The sequence below is a fragment of the Lissotriton helveticus genome, chromosome 11 (assembly GCF_964261635.1).
Source record: "Lissotriton helveticus chromosome 11, aLisHel1.1, whole genome shotgun sequence".
Lineage (NCBI taxonomy): Eukaryota > Metazoa > Chordata > Amphibia > Caudata > Salamandridae > Lissotriton > Lissotriton helveticus.
The window spans coordinates 584243077-584261703 of record NC_136072.1 but is presented as its reverse complement, the minus strand read 5'-3'; the positions used below and the strand labels follow the sequence as shown (position 1 = coordinate 584261703).

The window sequence follows — 18627 nt, the reverse complement described above, 5'->3', positions numbered from 1 at the left end:
GAGCGCACGCTCTAATTTGCACAAAGCACTTTATTATTCTGTGAGTTCTGGGAATTTTTAATCAGCGAGTCTGTTAGCTGCTTAGCCCTTTTTTATTTGACTTGGACTGCTCTCCCCCTAATTTCGCCTAGTCCCTGTTCCACCACGGAGTGTTCCGATTGTGTGGAGGAAACAGCGTCAGGAGCCGGGGCACAGGGCAGAGGTCAGGAGGCAGAGCCACTGACTACTAGAGTCGAATGGCAGCACGGACGCGCCACTGGCACGCCACAGGCGCGCCTAAGGCAAGCCCGTCTGCGCCCGTCCGTGCCCTTCCGGGACCAGGGGCCAGGTCCCCTGGTTCTAGCATAAAGCTCTTAAGATACTCAGCGCACCAGCTACTAGCACTACGAACTCTTGACAATGAGAAGTGTAAGCACTGTATTAGCCTTACCTCTGGCAGCAGAGCCTGCCCTAACTGCCCCTTTAAATTAAGTTACTCCGTGCAGAGACCTGCCCGGAAAGAGAATATAACACAGCTAAATCTACTCCTCCTTAACTGCGGGTCCCTGCCAAAACACATTACGGAAATCAACATCCTACGCAGTGAAGAGCAGCCGGAGGCGCTGTTTCTGACTGAGATGTGGCTGCACAAAGATGCAGAACCAGATGTGGTACAAGCGCTATCCCCAGGATATCATTTACTTAGGAGGGACAGGGTGTCTCGGAAGGGGGGGGGGGGATTGCCATCATCCTTAAAGATCACGTAAAGGGACGTATTGAACCAGATATCATCCAGGACTGTGGAAGTATTGGATTCACACTCACCTTTCCCCCACATGCTCATTATCAGGAATTTTATTATACTGACCCCCGGGCCCATGTGGGACGTTTGTTCAATCCCTTACAGACACGGCGGCATCAAGGGCAAATTCCGCCGCCAACTTCACTATTTTGGGGGACCTCAATCTGCATTTAGATGATCCCAATAAAGCTGAGGTGCTTAGCCTTATACAAAATCTACAGGCTTTACAACTTAGCCAAAAAGTCACTAGTCCGACACACAACAAAGGCCACATACTAGACCCAGTATTTTCAAATGTAGAAAAGCTTTCTGTAGACAGTCCATCCCCAGTCCCTTGGTCAGATCACTTTATAATCCCGATCGTCTGGGAGTCATCAATGATTATACCCAACAATCAGGCAATGAAGAGCTGGGACCGATCTTGGGCAAAACTAGCCCCTGAAATCTGGGTTTCTACACTGTCTAATGCCAACCTCCCAGGTGAGCACGATCCGAGTATAACCTCCGATAACTTTAACGAATTGATTGCAACATCTCTGGACTCCATTATTCCACATAAGTAAAGTTCAAAGAGACCCATAGAAAAACGATTTCCATGGTACACCCCTGAAATACGAGAATTTAAACAAAAATTTAAAAAGCTAGAGAGGGCATGGAGAAAGGAAAACTGCCTAGAGAAAAAAACAGCAAATAAGAGAGCTCAGGCACAATACTATTAGGAGAAAATTAACATGGCAGCCAATGCTCCTAGGGAAATTGCCAGAATAGCAAAAAAGATGTCACACTGCTCCCAGCCAGAAAGGTCGGTAGAATCAGTACCTCAACACTGCATGGAATTAGCAGAATTTTTAAGCAAAGAAATACTCGATATATACAGTGCATTCCCACCAGCTCCTGGATCCAGAACCTGATTTCTGAATCGGAAAGCTAAGGATGGATCGGATCGTCTAGTCGTCTTTCCTATAATAGACCTGGCCACTCTCTCCAAACTTTTCACTACAGTCAAATCAGGATCTCCCTGTGATGCAGCACCAGTGCACATGTTGCACAAGGCAAAGGAGGTCATAGTACCGGTATTATTGGAAGTTCTTAACTCGTCCATAATTACCACAAAAGTACCAAGGACTTGGAAACACGCCATGGTTAAAGCACTAATTAGAAAATCCAACCTCAGCCTGGAAGTTTGGAGCAACTACCGGCCGGTTTCGCAACTCCCCATGACAGGTAAAATTTTAGAAACACATGTAAATAAGACCCTTACTAACTACCTTGAATCCCACGAGATTTTACACACCCCCCAGACAGGATTCTGACCTAACCATGGCACAGAAACAGCACTACTAACATTTATGGAGGAATCACGGAAAGAGGTTCAGTCGCAATCATTCTGCTTGATCTAAGTGCTGCATTTGACAAAGTAAATCATAGTATTCTCTTGGATAGACTTAAAGAGGTGGGAGTCACAGGCAATGCCATACCCTGGTTAAGTCCTTTTTAACCAATAGATCATTCCAAGTATTTGAAGGCAGGCATACCTCAAGAAAGATCCCACTAACTTGCGGTGTCCCACAGGGATTGTCATTGAGCCTCACTCTTTTTATGTGTACTTAAGACCTTGGCTGAGATAGTCCTCCCATATGGGGTCCAGACAGTGACCTATGCGGACGACACTCAGTTGGTGGTCGCCCTCAACCACCCTAAGAAGAGCGCTGTCAACCTTGAAGCCTGCCTAGGAAAGGTGGCCACTTGGATGGACCAATCATACCTAAAGCTTAACGGGGACAAGACTGAGCTAATGATTCTTGGCAATTACACGAGCACCCTCCAGCTGTGAACTAGCTCAATTGGCTGGGTCCACCCCCAAAACTCAAAGAAAGGATCAAAAGCTTAGGCTAGACAGGTCACTAAAACTTGACTACCAAGCAGTACAAGTAGCGGCTACATGCTTTGGAATCTTAACGCAATTGCAGAAAATATTGCCACTGCTCTTGGTAACGGTACACAGAACTATGGTGCAAGCATTGGTGCTGCCTCGGTTGGACTATTATAATTCATTATACCTTGGCACCCCGATTGCCACCACAAGGAAACTTCAGGTGGTGCAGAATTGTGCAGCTAGGCTGCTACATAACATCCCCAGAAAACTATTGGCTAAGCCTGCACTGAAGGCACTGCATTAGCTACACATCACAGAACGCATAATGTTCAAATCACTTTGCATTGCGCACAAAACCCTCTGGGGTACAGGCCCAAAAATTAACCACTCTTTGATGTCCTTCCATCGGCCCTCCCGCAGCCTGAGATCGGCCAATCTATTCCAAGCGAATGTTCCTAAAAACCTGAGAGTACATTTGGGCAGGCGTATGTTCTCATACAATGCGCCCACTCTATGGAACACCCTACCGATCCAATTTAGATCAATTACTCACCACTTAGCATTCAGGAAGCAATTAAAAACGTGGCTCTTCCTGAAAGTGCAGTGAGACTGTAATCTTCTAGTGGTTGCAACTAGCGCTAGGATGCCTAAGGGTAGCCATGCGCTTTACCAAGAATGCCTTATTAATAATATTAATAATACTGCAGTAAGCGCCACATAATGCCCTACATGAGGTTTAAAAATTCCAGCTGTCTTGGTACCCCAACAAAGGACAGGGGCACCACCAACTATAAAGGAAAGTGTTGTGCGGGACTACAGAGGGCAATGTTAAAAAATAGACAGAAAGTCTCTTGGGTCATTGGATTCATTACCCCAGGAGAAATTGCTACTGTTGTCAAAGCACTCTGAGCTGGAGCTGTATGATCTTCAGCTGGAATGCAGGGACCCCTTTTGGCTGGTCCTATGGCTGCATTTTGTGGCCTAAAATGTTTAAAAAAAAGACTCAAACACACGTTTATGGTTGTTTTGAATAAAAATGCTTAATTTTAAGTAACCCAGAAATGTGTAAAAAAAAACACAGTACGTCTCCTATAACTTGCATCCTCGCCATGCACTGCTTATAACCTCGCATATGACATCACTCATGACATGTGCCTAGGCCCAGACTTACTTGGACCAGTCCTCTGACCAGTCATGGCGTTTTTGAACCCGGCTCCTTGCCTGAGGCTTCCACTGTTCTCTGCGGCTGCTCTTTCACATCCTCCTTCTTTTTTCTCTCTACCCTCCAGTTGTCTCTTCTCGCCCACAAATAGCCAAGCACTGACAACATCACTTTCCACTCTGGAAATTGCCTCACAAAACAAACACCAAACCAGCACCCCAATAACTACTCCCAAGCATGCTTCTCAGCAAACGTTCTCTCAGAAAACACACCACGCTGGACCTTGTATTCATCACAGAAACCTAGCTCAACCCCATATCAGCACCAGACATTGCTATGGCTATCCCAGCGGGCTACAAGATTGCAGGACAGGACTGCCTTCAAAATTCAGGAGAACCCGTAATCACCCATAAGGACACCATCAAATGCACCACATCCACTGACAGCATCACCCCCTTCCTGGAACACATGCACTTCGGAATTCAGACAACAGCTTCATTCTTAAGGGCACCCTCGCATATCGACCACCATGCCACAAACCATCTTTAGCAACCTCATCACAGACTTTATCGCCCCAATCACCTTCAACCCAAAGGACTTCATGCTACTCGGTGACCTTAGCTTACACCATAAGGACCCAACGTATGCTCCTCCACAGCCTTCCTCAAAAGCCTGGACAACATCGGACTCACCCAGCTCATCACAGACCCTACACAGACACACATCGCAGGACATACCCTGGATCTAGTCTTTACCACAAGTGACAGGATCACCTACAACGCCGCCTCACTGCTCACATGGACCAGACACTCCATCATACACTTCAAAATCATTGTACCTCAAGTCAGCACACTCACAAGCATCAACCTATAGAGCTGGAGCTAAAACAAAGTCACAGAGGCAGACTGGCTAAACGCCCTCAAAACGAAATCACTCAACACCACCAACAACATCAACAATGACATCAGCAACTTCAACAAATGGATCAAGAGCTGCGCAAACTCTCTCATGCCCATTAAAAAGCAACAAACCAAGAGGATACAATAAACAAGTCAGCTGGTATACTGAGGACCTCAGAGAATCTAAAAGCTACTGCAAACAGCTTGAACAGAAATGGAAAACCAGCTAAAATGCTGATGCCAGAACCACCCACAAGGCTGCACTCAGGTGCTACCACCAACTTCTGAGAGACACCAAAGAACGGCACTAACCAACGAATAGAGGTGAGCTCCAAAGCTGCAAGAGCTTCACAATTACCAAATAATTCACCACCGTGAGGCGGCAGCCAACACATCACCCCCTCACAGGAACTCTGCGAGAAGTTAGCAGACTTCTTTTACAGCAGAATAGAAAAGAGCTACAACTTTGATCAACAATCAGACGGGGTGGCGGCTCCTTAATGGTGGAGAGGCGTCACTCCATTGATTCAGTCAGGATTTCTTTTTTATTATATTGTTATATTATCATTTTATTTTCTGCTGACTGACTGAGCCAGTGGGTCTTGGGTGGGGCAGGTCTGGGCTGGGCATGGCAGGGAGGAGGGAGTAGTGTGCACTGTAAAGTGTGCATGTCGGGTTGGCCAGCCGTCTTAGGCCGGCCAAACGTGGTCAGCTCCTCCTGCTTCTACATTCTTATCATGCTCTGCAAGATAGTCAAATGCTACACCAGAACACCAGACGTACTATCACGCAAGTCCTCATCATTAACCGATTAGGCTATGGCAATGCACCCTACGCAGGGATCTCCATCCCATCCTACACCTTCTCCAGACCACTTAGACCCTGCAGTGAGACTCATCCTTGAACTCTCACAACACACCCACATCTCACCACACCTCAGAGAGCTCCACTGATTCCCCATCCACAAATGCAGCTAATTCAAACTCCTCACACATACCTACAAAGCACAGCACAACACTGTATCCGCATACTTGAACAACCGCCTGCACTTCCACCAATCCACCAAACACATGCTCTAAGCCACACTCTCACTCGCACCCTCTCCCACATCCACAAGAGCAGAACAAGAAGCCGAACATTCTCTTACATCTCACCCAAGACTTGAAACTTTCTCCCCTAACACATCATGGCCTCCTCCTCACCTCCTGAATTCTGCATGAAGCTGAAGTCTTGGCTCTTCAACTAAATTCTGCGGGGCAGACACCTAACATCTCAGTCCCACTCCTACACGCCTGCTCCAGCACCTTCATACCCTCACAGGTGATTAGCTGCACCATACAAATCTACATAACATGTTCTATGACATCATTGATAACATCACTGATGGCATTTGAAATTACATCATTGATGACTTCAGTGTGCATGGCAAGGGTGCAAGTTATAGTAACTTCGGCTAACTATAATAGGTGAATTTCAGTGTTCTTTTTTAATTTAAAATTAAATTGTATTTTTTAAGTGATATTTTCACCTAACTATAACATTAAAGAGGCCATTTTCTCAAAGGATTTGGGCAGAGTCAGTTACATGTCAGACTTTAGATTTTGAAAGGCTTGTAACACTGGGAAAGTGTTATCCACTTGTAAAGTCTGTGGCTCTGGAACAATAAACGTTTCCAAGGAACCGCTGCGTCTTGTCCCCATTGTTCACTCAACAAGGCTGACTTCCAGCACATGCTCTGGAGCTGCCAGTCCCGTGCTTCTTATTGGGCTCATATGTCCCAAGTATTGGCTGCTCGCACACACGTCATTTACAGCCCACTTGTGAAGTTTGTGCGTTGGGAATATTCTAGTGCCTAAAGAATCGTAAAGCTGTGTACTGTTTCCTAGACCGAGTCCTTCTTCTGGCTAAGAGAGCGCTTACCTGTAAGTAGAAATCGCTCCTGGCGCTGTCTTTCTTGTCATGGCATCCTGTGGTGTTACAGTGGGCCCAGGCAGAAAGTAAAAGCCCTAAACAGAGAAGAGAGTAGAGGTGTTCATAAACGCCCAATAGCAGAGGACTGCAGTGATGGCTGGTGTCAGGGTAGGGAGGTGTGGAGGGGGAGGGGGGATGACGGACAGGACGACAAAAAAAAAATATATATATTCAAATAAGAACTTACCTTCTGCATCGTCTGTCTTCCGATCTTCAGGTTCCACTGCAGGCAGCATAGGCTCTCAGATTCCCCTGCGGCCAATCCTGATGCTGCTCTCATCTTATGAGAGCAGCATCAGGATTGGTCTGAGTGCCCTCGATTTGCACTCCCAGGAAGACTGGGAGCTTGTGCCTGCTGTCTCCAACCTGGCAACTCGCTTGGGTTGGAGGCAGCTTTAGTCCGCATGATGGTTTGGCCTGTCTGAGACAGCCGGCCAAACAGTCATGCACACTGATAATAGTGCATACCACTCCCCCTGTGACTATGTGTGATGGCTCTGCCCCCAAGTCTCGGCTCCGAGAGCAAAAATAAAACGATAATAAGCACGTTTTATTATCATTTTATTTTTTACCTTTTGATGCTGCTGACGGGGGCGGGAAGCGGGGGACGACACTCCTCCACCATGACGGAAGAGCTGCCGCTGGAGGACTGGGGCAGGCTGTGGATGAATCTTGAAGAAGAACCCAGAGCTGACACTCCACCCCCCTGAACAGCTGGTGGTAGGACTTCAGTGAAAGCCCATGATTACTCTTATTAGCTGCATCTGGCAACCGCGTCCCTTTCCTTTGGACCCTGAGAGAAGTCTATCCTCCCCTACCGGAGAACCAGGGCACGAGTCGGGGTTACACACGGGTGGATGATGTACACCCACTGTTTTCACAGGGTGGACGCCGGCCACCCAGCCAAGAAGTTGTGGCCCACTGAAAAATATGCTGAATTCGTCCCAGTGTAATCTGTAATCACCGGGACACATTCAGCAGCGCCTCCACGTTGTTGTCTACTTTCGATCCGCAACAACGTGCAGGTGGGGACGGCTGGGGCTTTCTTAGTTCAGACTCCTTCTGGGCCCATAACAAAGGCCGGATCTGAGGGGTCAGCAGGCCTCCTTTTGTTCGAGTCTCTTGGCTGGGGCCAGTCAGGAGCCTCACACCTAGATGCAAATGCAGCAGAGGGGAAACAAAGGGACGCATCTTGTTAGCACTTCACACATTCTTAAGTGAGGCAGCTTTTCACTTCGTTCAGGCTCTGTTTAGGAGATATGCATGCCTGTAAGAATGTCAGATGTGTTGGTCTTTACCAGTATTTATACAAAATAAATAGCATTTGTATAGTGCTTACTACCCCTGGGGAGGCATTGTAATAAATTAAATTTCACTGTTTTTTCTTCTAAAGCACTATGGGTAGAGGAATTTTTCTCTGACAAAAGTCAACATTGTTTTATGTGTAGCTTACAAAAGTGTGAATCTTCTGCCTAAATCGGGAAGGTTTCCCTGAATACTGGAAATGTGCTCCAATATACTCGTGATAGACATGTTAAACATATATTTGAGGGCTTAACCCTTTGGGCGTGGCTGGAATTCCCCCATGGTGTGGGCGAATTCCACCCGTGTGCAAATCGGACGTCCCCCGGCCGTCAGACGCACATGCACACCGTGACGTTGGATGGCCGGGGGCCGTCCGACGCATGCAAGGGGTTAAAATCTGATGTCACTTCTTATGATGCCACTTCCTGTGATGTCACACGCCGTGATGTCATGCGCCCGTGATGTCACTTGCATACTGATTAACTAGGTTAGTCCCCCCCCCACTTATTTTTTTAGGACTTGTGCCCTGTGGAGAACTACATTAGGATGACTTCCCGGCCTCCCTCTGAGCTTTAGGACTGAGGCCCCCCTCCCATAACTCCTCCTTTAGGGTAGCCAAAATCTGGGATCCTGTATACGACCCTGCTCTACATTTTGGCGCATTAGCTTCCAACTGGAACTTATTGATACCCGTCACCCTCAAACCTGTACTGTCTCCTCGCCTTCTGATACTGAATGATCACCCGGCTTCTGTGGTTTTATTGTTGTTTATAAATAACCACCCTCATGGGGTCTGATTTCCTCTTTGTAAAGTTTTCTCCACCTTTATACTATCTTTAGTGACACACAGTGTATGACAAGATTATTCAGCGATTCATACTTTATCAACAGCTCTACTTTATAGAACCCAGTGCCATCCTGTACCTGGGAACGTATTCGTTTGTAAGTAACGGATGACGAATATTTTTTATGTTTGTGAGCTTTCTATGCTTCTCTTTTATATACCTCAATCACTATGGCTTATGTTTATGCATCAGATGTACATCTTGGATTTTTTTTTTTAAACTAAAAATCCAACAATAATGAGGTAAGAAAAAAAGTCAGTGGCTCCACAAGGCTGGTTTGATTAGGTATTTCTGGGGTGCACCACTCAAGGGCCAACCGGGGGAATTGTCAGGGATGCTGTTGGCTGATTTGGGAAAGGTGTGAAGGGTCGATGCACAGTTGATTAAGGCCGAATGGAAATATTTACCCATTGTTTGCCATATCTAAGACCCCTTCTTTCTCTGCTACCCTATAGGTTAGTTCTCCGCTCTGACGGGAAGCTGGAGGCAGATGGCCTCCCCACGGTGGATGAAGCCGAAGAGGAGGATACGAGGGTGGTGCTTTCCAGGGACAGGACCCAAAACCCCAGTCCTGCTAAGTACCTGCTGTCCACCCTGGGAGATCAGTTCTGTGAAATCATCCGCAGGGATCGGGAGGCCATGTCCTGGAACAAGCAAGAACCTCAGCGTAAGTGCAGCAGGGCACGCGAGAGAGGCCATATTACACACCCCTCTTTCAATTTACGTCTACTCTGCAAATGAGAGTGGTCTCCAGAAACCTCTAGTTTCTCACATTGGGTGTGCTCGGTCATGTTTGCTGTTGGTCAGGCTCATTGGCTTATGTGGCTTCTACACAGGGAAATACTAGCATTTCTATAAAAACTTTAGTTTTGGATCTGAAACCCTAACAATCTCACTCATGCTCGCCATGAGATGACTCTGATCCTGGCTTTGTATAGTAGTGAGTTGTGTGTGTCATCTACTGATGCATGCGCCCCTTGCTTTCTCACTAGAATAAGTATTCCCATGAAAATGCGTCTAAATTTATTAAGATGAATATATTTATTTTGCAGCACAACATTCAAATCAAAAAGGTTTTACATTGGAACAGTAATGGTACAAATAATCTTGAGTAGGTGGGCAGATGAAGAGAAAACCCAGCTGAGAATTTGTAATGAGAGTAATTCAAGCTGTTTATGAATATTGGAAGCATTTACAGACATAATCATGTATGCAGAACCTATCAATACTACACATCACATACTCATTAAAGCAAACCTTCAGAAATCAGCATATTTGCAATGCATGAGGAGTATGACAGTCAGCATGAACTGTTTTCTTCAAGTAGGAGACAGTTGTTTTGAGCTGTTTTAAGTTCCAGAATTGAAGTACTGAGCCTGATGCCTGGAGGAGGTGAGGTCCACTTGAGGGGAACCAATAGAGAGAAGGCAATGTGTTGCACTGGGTGTTCTGGGGAAAGCTGGACATTTCTGGTTGGGACACTGTAAGTTGCTGGTAGGTTTATAGCGTATCAGAGCGGTAGCTTTAAATATAAGCATTAGTAAGACCTTTTTTCATTTTTGTAGAGGTAATAGTTTTCTAGGGGATATTATAAAGTGTCCTATCTTGTCCCTTAGTAATGGGGGTAATGACGAATGCCCACAAGAAGATGTGCAATAATCCAGTCTGCTGATAACTAGGGACTTTATCAGTAAAACTTTGAGTAGTCAGTAAAACTTTAGTTAGTTAAAACCATAACAATTTAACAATAAAACAGTTATCAAAAGCATAGAGAGGGCACCGACGTCGGCACCATTTCTAGCCATGGCAAAGATAAGGTTATACTGTTAACGAGGAGGCCATTTTTACGATCTTTGTTTAAGGGTCTGAGGGGAAGATGTATCATCATTGTATTTTGCGAGTCCTTAATAGCGAACTTTACAGATTCCTTGGACTGTGAGTAAACTGATAAAGTGCAGAGTGCGGATGTTGATACCTCCAGTGGGTGGGGATAAAAAAAAGTGCAGGATCACCCTTGAATTAGTCTGTTATCAGTTTTTGAGCAAAGGTGGCGGAGTGGGGAGGAGCGGGGCATAGGCCTAAAAACTTTGTGACATATTTGCCGCACCTCAATAGGGTTTGTGGTGTGTGTCAGTGTGGGTGAAGCACAGTGACGATGCCTCCAGGCATGAGTAGGTATCCTTCTTTAGGTAAATTGGTTTGAGGAGAGATCTCCTGGGGGTGTTGAGGGTGGGACAACAGCACAGACGGTGGAAGCATGATTCTTTCTTGTAATTGCACAATCTGCAAGCCCCCTCCTTTCCCGATGGAGCCCATTGCTTGAAATCGGGCACTGGTAGGCCTAGCAAGCACATAAGTAAGATGTCTCTGCGGACCCGTCTGTTTAAACCTTCTCGGAGGTATAGTTGTGACTTTCCGGATAGGTAAAAGTCATCGGGGGAACGGGGGGGGGGGTGGAAGGATAAGATAGTTGAGGACTTTAAGAAGCGGGTGTCCAGCAGATGGGAGGTTAGTTTCACCTGCCTGTTGATGACACTTTTCCAGGCTGTGGAAGGGATAACGTCCGAGAGTTTATCGCAGTACCTTAGATTTGTAAAGAGGTTATAGCTTTTGGGACTTGTCGATGCCAGGGATTCCCAGGGCTCTCAAATGTCTTTTTTAGGCGTGCTTTAAGGGTGTTTTCCGGCACTTTATCAATACTTTAAGTTGTGAAATTGTATGCTCTTTCGTATATTTAATCTTGGTACTGAATGACCATGATGGTGATGAAATATATTAATATTTTTTATATTTTGGCCTTATTTGCGAAGGGATCCACTCATCTTAATTTTCAGGGATTGAATGTGAATAATAAGCAGAAGTGGAGACAGTTTCTAGTACATAATGGCTGTGGAAATCTTGTTGCACGGCAACATTAAATTGGTTTACTGATACAAAGTATCGCAGAGGTACAAGATTTTAGAGGATTTCTTAGAAGAATGCTGGGACTAAATCATGACAATATTTTCTTGCGGAATTGTAGAGGGCAATAATCTGCGGCAGGTAGGATATTTACTAGAAATTTCAAGATGGCCTGGTCAGAGGAAGATGGTTCAAGATTATGTAAGGAGTCGGTTAATGAGCTACAGTACTAAAACAAGGGCCTTCCTGTAATTATGTGCCAGAGAGTTTTGTGTTAAGGTGTAAGTGATCAGATAGGAAGCTGAGAGTACAAGGTATTCCCTTGTTCATTTCTAAGTTATTGACATCTAGGATGAAGATTGGAGTGGTTGTGGAGAAAGATGCGAGGAAATTGTTAAGGTCATAACAGGATAAGCCGATAGCACCTGAAGAGTGCTACAGCTCTACAATGCTGGCTTTGAACTAGGCAATGACTCATGTGGTATGGTATTAAAAAATTGATATGTAAGAGAATTAATTGGAGCAGCGATAGTGGTGGGTTATTTGTTGAGAATAATGTTAGCTGCACCAGCTTTGTGATTGTCAGGTGTGTGGGAGAAGATGGCATAGCATTATGTAGATCTGCCTACCTGGCAATTGCTTTTGAGTTGATCAGGTCTCTGTTACAGCTAGAAAGTGTAGTGGGGCTGTGTGAGTAAGGTAAGTGCGGAGAGTAGGCATATCAGACACCTTTTTATGGCATGGTGAGACAGTGATTCAAAATATGAGAACGACATATGCTTTTGCAACTTAATTAAGAAAAGGTATATAATTCATTGTGTCAACACACACAGTTTCTTAAGAAAAAGCTAAGATACCTTTAAAATGTAGTTATTCCCAATTAAACACCAGAGAAAATATTAGGCTATATCACAGAATTAATTAGAAAACACACTAAATGTATTTTGAATATTTTCATAGTTTATCTGGATAATTCATAGAATTCATTTAGGAATTGCACACAGTTCCCAGGGAAATATTCAGGCTTAATTAAGAACATGTACAAAATGACTTAAAAAAATCACAGAATATTTAATAATAATAATACAAGGACTCCTTAAGGAATGGGCAGACTTCATTAAGGAACTCCTCTTGATTCATCAAACACTACAAATGTATTACAATTGTGTATATATGTATATATATATATATATATATAATTAAAACATTTTGCATTTCTTATCACGAAAAAGCTCTAGATTGTGGAACAAAGCACCCAGAACTTAACGAAATAATGCAAATAACACAATAAGAAAGTTCACAAGCCTTGTGAATTTACAAATATGTAACCAGACTAATTTGCACAACATTCATTAGGAAAATGTGAAATGAGTCTCACACCAAAGAGTAAAAAGAAAGAAACTAAATTAAATACTCGTAAAGAACATTATGCAGCTACTCATCTTTGAGCATTACTAAGTTTATGTCTTTATTCTTCATTATTAAAGTGCAATATGGAATCCCTTGTTGGTGGTCAGATTACTTTGTTGCCTCAGACTGATGAGTAGGCAGATACCTGTTTTTTTCTGCTGTATTATGGATGCATCTTCCAGTAGATTCCTCACCCAAGGTATCAGACTGGTAAGAAAATGTTTTCCCAGGAATTGCTCTCCAGCGCCACCTGGTGACATCATGCAACTCTGCAAGCCAGACATGACGACATTGCAGTGTATATGCCCCCAACTATCACTCATGCGTCAGTTTATGTTTTAACCTGCTCATCAATGTGGTCTGGATTCTGTCGGTGCCTCACCAACAACATTTCTCAGCATTTGGCATAAACCAGATATGTGTCTCTTCAAAGAACCTTTGAGTAAAACCATGTTCAGATGCTGCGAGATGTCTCTGTTGGACCCCATGAAATCATCATGTGGTGTTTAGACTCAGAAAACGCTGCATCTCTGCGATTCCAGTGTCTCGAGGCACCCAAAAGCCATCAGGAAGCAGGAGGCCAAGCTCTTTTTGACCAAGGCCTGCAGGAATATGCCATAGAGGTCCCCCCCCCCACCCAAGTAAATCTCCTGGAAGGGAAGGATCTCCCAAAAGATCATAGGCTGTGGAGGCATTCATTCTGTAACGTCATATTCTCCCCACCATATCCATTCGTTGTTGACAGCGTGACCCATTGACAATAGCAACCCGTTGTCACCCGCTCAGCAAAATAAACCCACAGCGATTCGACTCATGTGTCCCCGCTCAATCAACATAAAACCGTTACCCCAACTCCCACTCCCCAGGACAAGCAGCCAACTACCTCTCATCCAAACAAGCAGCCAATCAGACAACAATCCTTCGCAGGAGTACCCACGGTTAACTCGAAAGTAGTGGTGTAGTAGGATAATGCGATCCACATGGGCCTCCCCACCATCCAGCATTCAGCATATATATGAACCGCGAGATTCCCGGGAAGCAAGCATATCACTCTCGTTCTCAAGCACCACTCAACGCGAGCATTTATGCTGTCAAACTCATACTATGACAGTAATAAGCAAAATTGTTCAAATCATCTCATCTGATGTTCTTGACGTCACCCTCAGCAATTCAATGTCTGAATCACTGCAGGAGCTGCGTCTGATCCCAGGCTTTGCGTCTCTTCATCATCTCCAACTCCAAAGGGAGGAGTCCCCCATTACTGCTCAATGATGCCACTACTTCTACTACTCTCTGCGGTTCCTGCTGCACCTGTGCCTGGGACAGGGCCACCGTGCTTCTTCTGTTAGTTCGTTGACGTGAGCCGGTCCGCCAGGGCGGGACCACTGCAGTCGCCGATCTGGACTCCGCCGCAGTTTATCCAAAGCCATACTTTCTCCAGAGTCTGGAAAAACTGGGGGCATATTTATTAGGGAATGGCAGATTGTGATGTTAAGCATAGAATGCTTACGCCACACTCTGCCATTCCGAAAACGCAGGGATGAGCCGTATTTACAAAGATACAGCATATCCCTGCGTTTTTTCTAGCGCTGGTGCTAAATTAAGCTGCCAAGCGCCAACGCAGGCCCCCTTGCACCATAGTGCAAGGGTGCCTGCATTGAGGGAATGATTATTTATGTGCAGGAAGGTATCCCTTTCCTGCACATAAACAATCACAAATGGCGATTTGAAACTTGAGCGAGTTCTGTATTGAGCTGCACACACAGAAGTTGCCAATCGTCATTTTTTTCAATGATTTTTATATGCAGGAAGGGCCACCTTCCTGCACATAAACAATCATTCATGACAATTTGCTGTTTCTATGTGTGGTGCACAATGCAGTACACATAGAAATAGCAGAAACGAGGAGAAATAAAGCATTTCTCCTCGTTTCACCACATTAAGACCAGGTTGTCCCTGGTCTTAATTTTGGCAATGCCTCCTATTTACACCACCCTTGTAAACAGGGGGCAGCAAAATTAATGGGTTTTGCGGCAGAATGCCACCGCAACAACCATTGCCCACCCCTTTCAAGCTAAGTATTGCCTGAAAGGGGGCCTTAATTAGAAGGCAGCTTTCAGCCACTTTAACGCCGCCTACTAACCCCTTCGCTACGGCGGCTATTCCGCCACAGCGCTAAGGGGGAGGCGGGGCCGCGCGGCGCTCCCATACTCGTCACGGCCCGCGGGTGAGCTGTGCTTGTCACGGAACGGTTCCGTCACGGCCCCGCCCGCTCTTTAGAACGTCAGCGCAGGCGCGAAATTCGCGCCGCGCAGGCGCGGCGAGCGGGCCGTGATGGAACCGTTCCGTCACCAGCACAGCCCACCCGAGGCTCGTGACGGAACGGTTCCGTCACGAGCATGGGAGGGGCTAAATAAGGCGAAGCCCCTATTGCTACAGAAACATCATTAAAAGTGACATTCCTGTTGCGATAGGAGCTTGTAAATATGCGATCTCTTGAATATCAACTTCTACAAAGAAAAAGAAGAAATGCCACATAAATTAGGTTGATGTGCACATTTCAAATCAAGAAAAACACGTGGCTATTTCACAATATCTTTCAGTTGTTGCTTGTCAGCCACTCAGGTTACAGCAAGGGTGGCTTATGCAAATTATGGCTCCCATAATGTAAAACCTTCAATTAAAATTAATATGTTCATCCGTTCGCATTGCGCACCGTGCCCTCAGAAGAATTTTGCTCCAGACAATAAACAGTATTTTCTCAAATGTCCTCAATAGCAGATATCCCGCAGTGATAATGCATGTCTAACCAGAAGGTCCTTATGGTAAGAACAAGTTTTTGTAGCAGCATACAATTCAACAGGTCTTTGGGGGCTCTGATCAAATCTATCTCACTACAATGTATGGTACACTCCATAATCCTTACAGTCAAGCCCTCTGCTCATACTTAAATTCAAGCATTGTGATGGACAGTACCCGGAGTCCTAAGGAAAGTGGAACAAAAAAGTCTATGGTAGATTTGAAGCAATAACAGGAAATGTCACTTGCTTCTGCAAAAGAAGAGGGTGTGTGGAGAGCACTTCATACAATTCCATGACATACCTTTCTTTCATTTACTTAACCTATCCGGGTTCTTTGCTTATTGTGCAGATCCAACCATGCTGAGACTGTTTTTTTCCAGGCCACGCTGTCTTACAGAAGTCACTTAAGGAAGTTGGGGTACTGCGAGTAGCTGTGACCCCAGTACATTATGTCTTTCCCTGTACCTGCTCCCAGGCCAGGGTATGATTTGGCCATCAAGAAGGATGGAATCTCTATAAACTGTTCTCGCGTGGGATCTTCAGTAGTCACAAACATATTAGAACTTGCTGTGGTGGATCTCCATGAAAAGTTTGATGAACATCGTATGACTTATCTCTTTTCTTCTGAGCTAACCTGCCCTGGAAGTCATTTTAGATTGTACTAATAGCTCATTCCACAACAGAGAAAAAATATGATAGTTTTGGATGAAAGACACAGGCTACTAAACAAGAAAATAAAAAGAGAGACGCTGGTCAGGTCTTGATGTTGGGCTCAAACCAAAACATTTCACTCAAGCCTCATCAAGGCAGCCTCAAATCCACACAGCAACCTGAACTCTCTCAAGAGATCTGCTAAGATGAGATGTAAGAATGGTGCAGAACATTCCATGCGGATTAGTCGCTGACTACCAAGTGTGACTATTATCTTTATGGTCCTCAAGTGATGTTTTAGGGTGCTGAAATATTTGCTGGGCAAGATACATCATCTAGGCCTCTTGATGTGCCCACAACTGCCATTCCATCACCAAGAGACAGCCCAAAGTGCAATTGTAATGACCCCTCCTGCACGGAAAGGGAAAAGCTGACATCTTAAGACAAGGTCAGTGGCTGATCTCCTGGTGTCCAAACCAGAGGACACAGTCTCGTCGTTGACAATATAATTGTCCTGTTACGTTGAAATGGAGATGAGGGGGCAATGAGGTTTAGAAGGTTTCTGGAGTAGTCATTTTATTAAATTCACCATTTGAGAACTGTGCTTCGGTGTATTTGTGCAGGTGGTAAAGTTCGCTAGAGACCTTGTACTGTGTGGTACACTGACAAGATTCTCACAGTGGTTCTTCTTTTTGCAGAAACTGTGGCTTACAGGAAAGTCTTTACGGGACCACAGATCTGTGACGCCTGCCACCGGGCTTTCTTCAACAGCCATTGGATCTGCTCCAGGTGTGGGTTCCAGTTATGCCTGGAGTGCCACCGGTCCAAGGAAAAGGCACTGGGGAAAGGTATGGATGCTGTACCTGGGGAGCTTATGATACTGAGATAGAGTGGCTTGCATTGAGGGAGAAAATCCAATACTTTCAATGTGGTTTAAGATACTGAGATAGAGCAGGTGAAAGTGAGAGTTATAGACCCGCTCTCTAGGAATTACTGCCCCCAAATAAAGTAGGGAGCTGAGGGAAGGTGTGAATACTTTTTGTGTGAATTTAAATACTGAGTGATAGTCACAGTACTGGGCGAGTTAAGATGTCTACAGCTTAACATTACAGGTCCTTGGGAGTGTCAGTATATGTTAGTCGAGGGTCTAACTGGAGAGTTACATCCGAGCCTTGGTACGTTCCATGGGTGATGGAAAGAGGGCACACCCAGTGGGAGCCATGAATGTTTAAATTCCTGTGATTAAAAATATATGACCATGATGTGGACAATAGAGAGGTCAAGATCAATGGGGCACTGCATTGTTTGGAAGGCAGTGTTGTGTCCTGGTGCAGACTGAAGATTCCCATAACATCAAGAGTAGCACTTACAAAGGTGATCATGCGGTCCATGAGTTCTGTACTTATTTGCCAATCTTCCAACCTATTTTCCCCAGTCCTGGTTCAGTTCCCTGTATATGCTGGTGCGGGACTTAATTTAGTGCACGACCATGGACTGAGGGTTGGGTGTCCCTGACTTTGAGCTGCATCCTTTGGTAGCCCAGTTACAAAGGCTGGCTGAATGGGTGGCTGGGCTTCAGGAATTCGTGTTAGGAAGGTACACTGATTGCCCTTATCCTAAGGACATGGTTGGCCTTAGTGACATTGTTTAAGCTGTTAATTATAGCCTTGTGATGTTGGCAGAAGCCTCTTAAAAAATCATAGCAGTTCAAGCTATATACCCCTGGTCTGCCCTTGGTTAGCCTCCGTACAGTGCTTAATTTGAGTCGGTGGTTTCCAGTGCTCAGCACCAGTACTTAATTGGCAATTCCAGCACTTATAACAGTCTGCCACGTGGTGGCGTTATTTGTGAAATGTAGAGATGAGCACAACAGTTGTATATTAATCTCATATACATTAAAAACAATGAATACCTGCTGCCTAAGTCATTCTTCAAGCTTTTGGGGCCTGGGATAATCTGAATTGTCAGACTTGTAGGAGTGTGATGGCATATAGTTGTGCTGGTACTGTCATTGTCAGCGCTGAC

At 45.2% G+C, this 18627-nt stretch overlaps 1 protein-coding gene across 2 annotated transcripts in view; it reads left to right on the top strand.

Moving 5' to 3' along the window:
- Window positions 1-18627, top strand: part of HR (HR lysine demethylase and nuclear receptor corepressor) — a 418401-nt gene that overhangs the window by 208529 nt on the left and 191245 nt on the right. For both annotated transcript variants that reach the window (XM_078666365.1, XM_078666366.1), the window contains 2 exons: window positions 9295-9506; window positions 17301-17450. In XM_078666365.1, the coding sequence (XP_078522491.1) occupies window positions 9295-9506; window positions 17301-17450 (362 nt within the window). The remainder of the gene's footprint in view (window positions 1-9294; window positions 9507-17300; window positions 17451-18627) is intronic.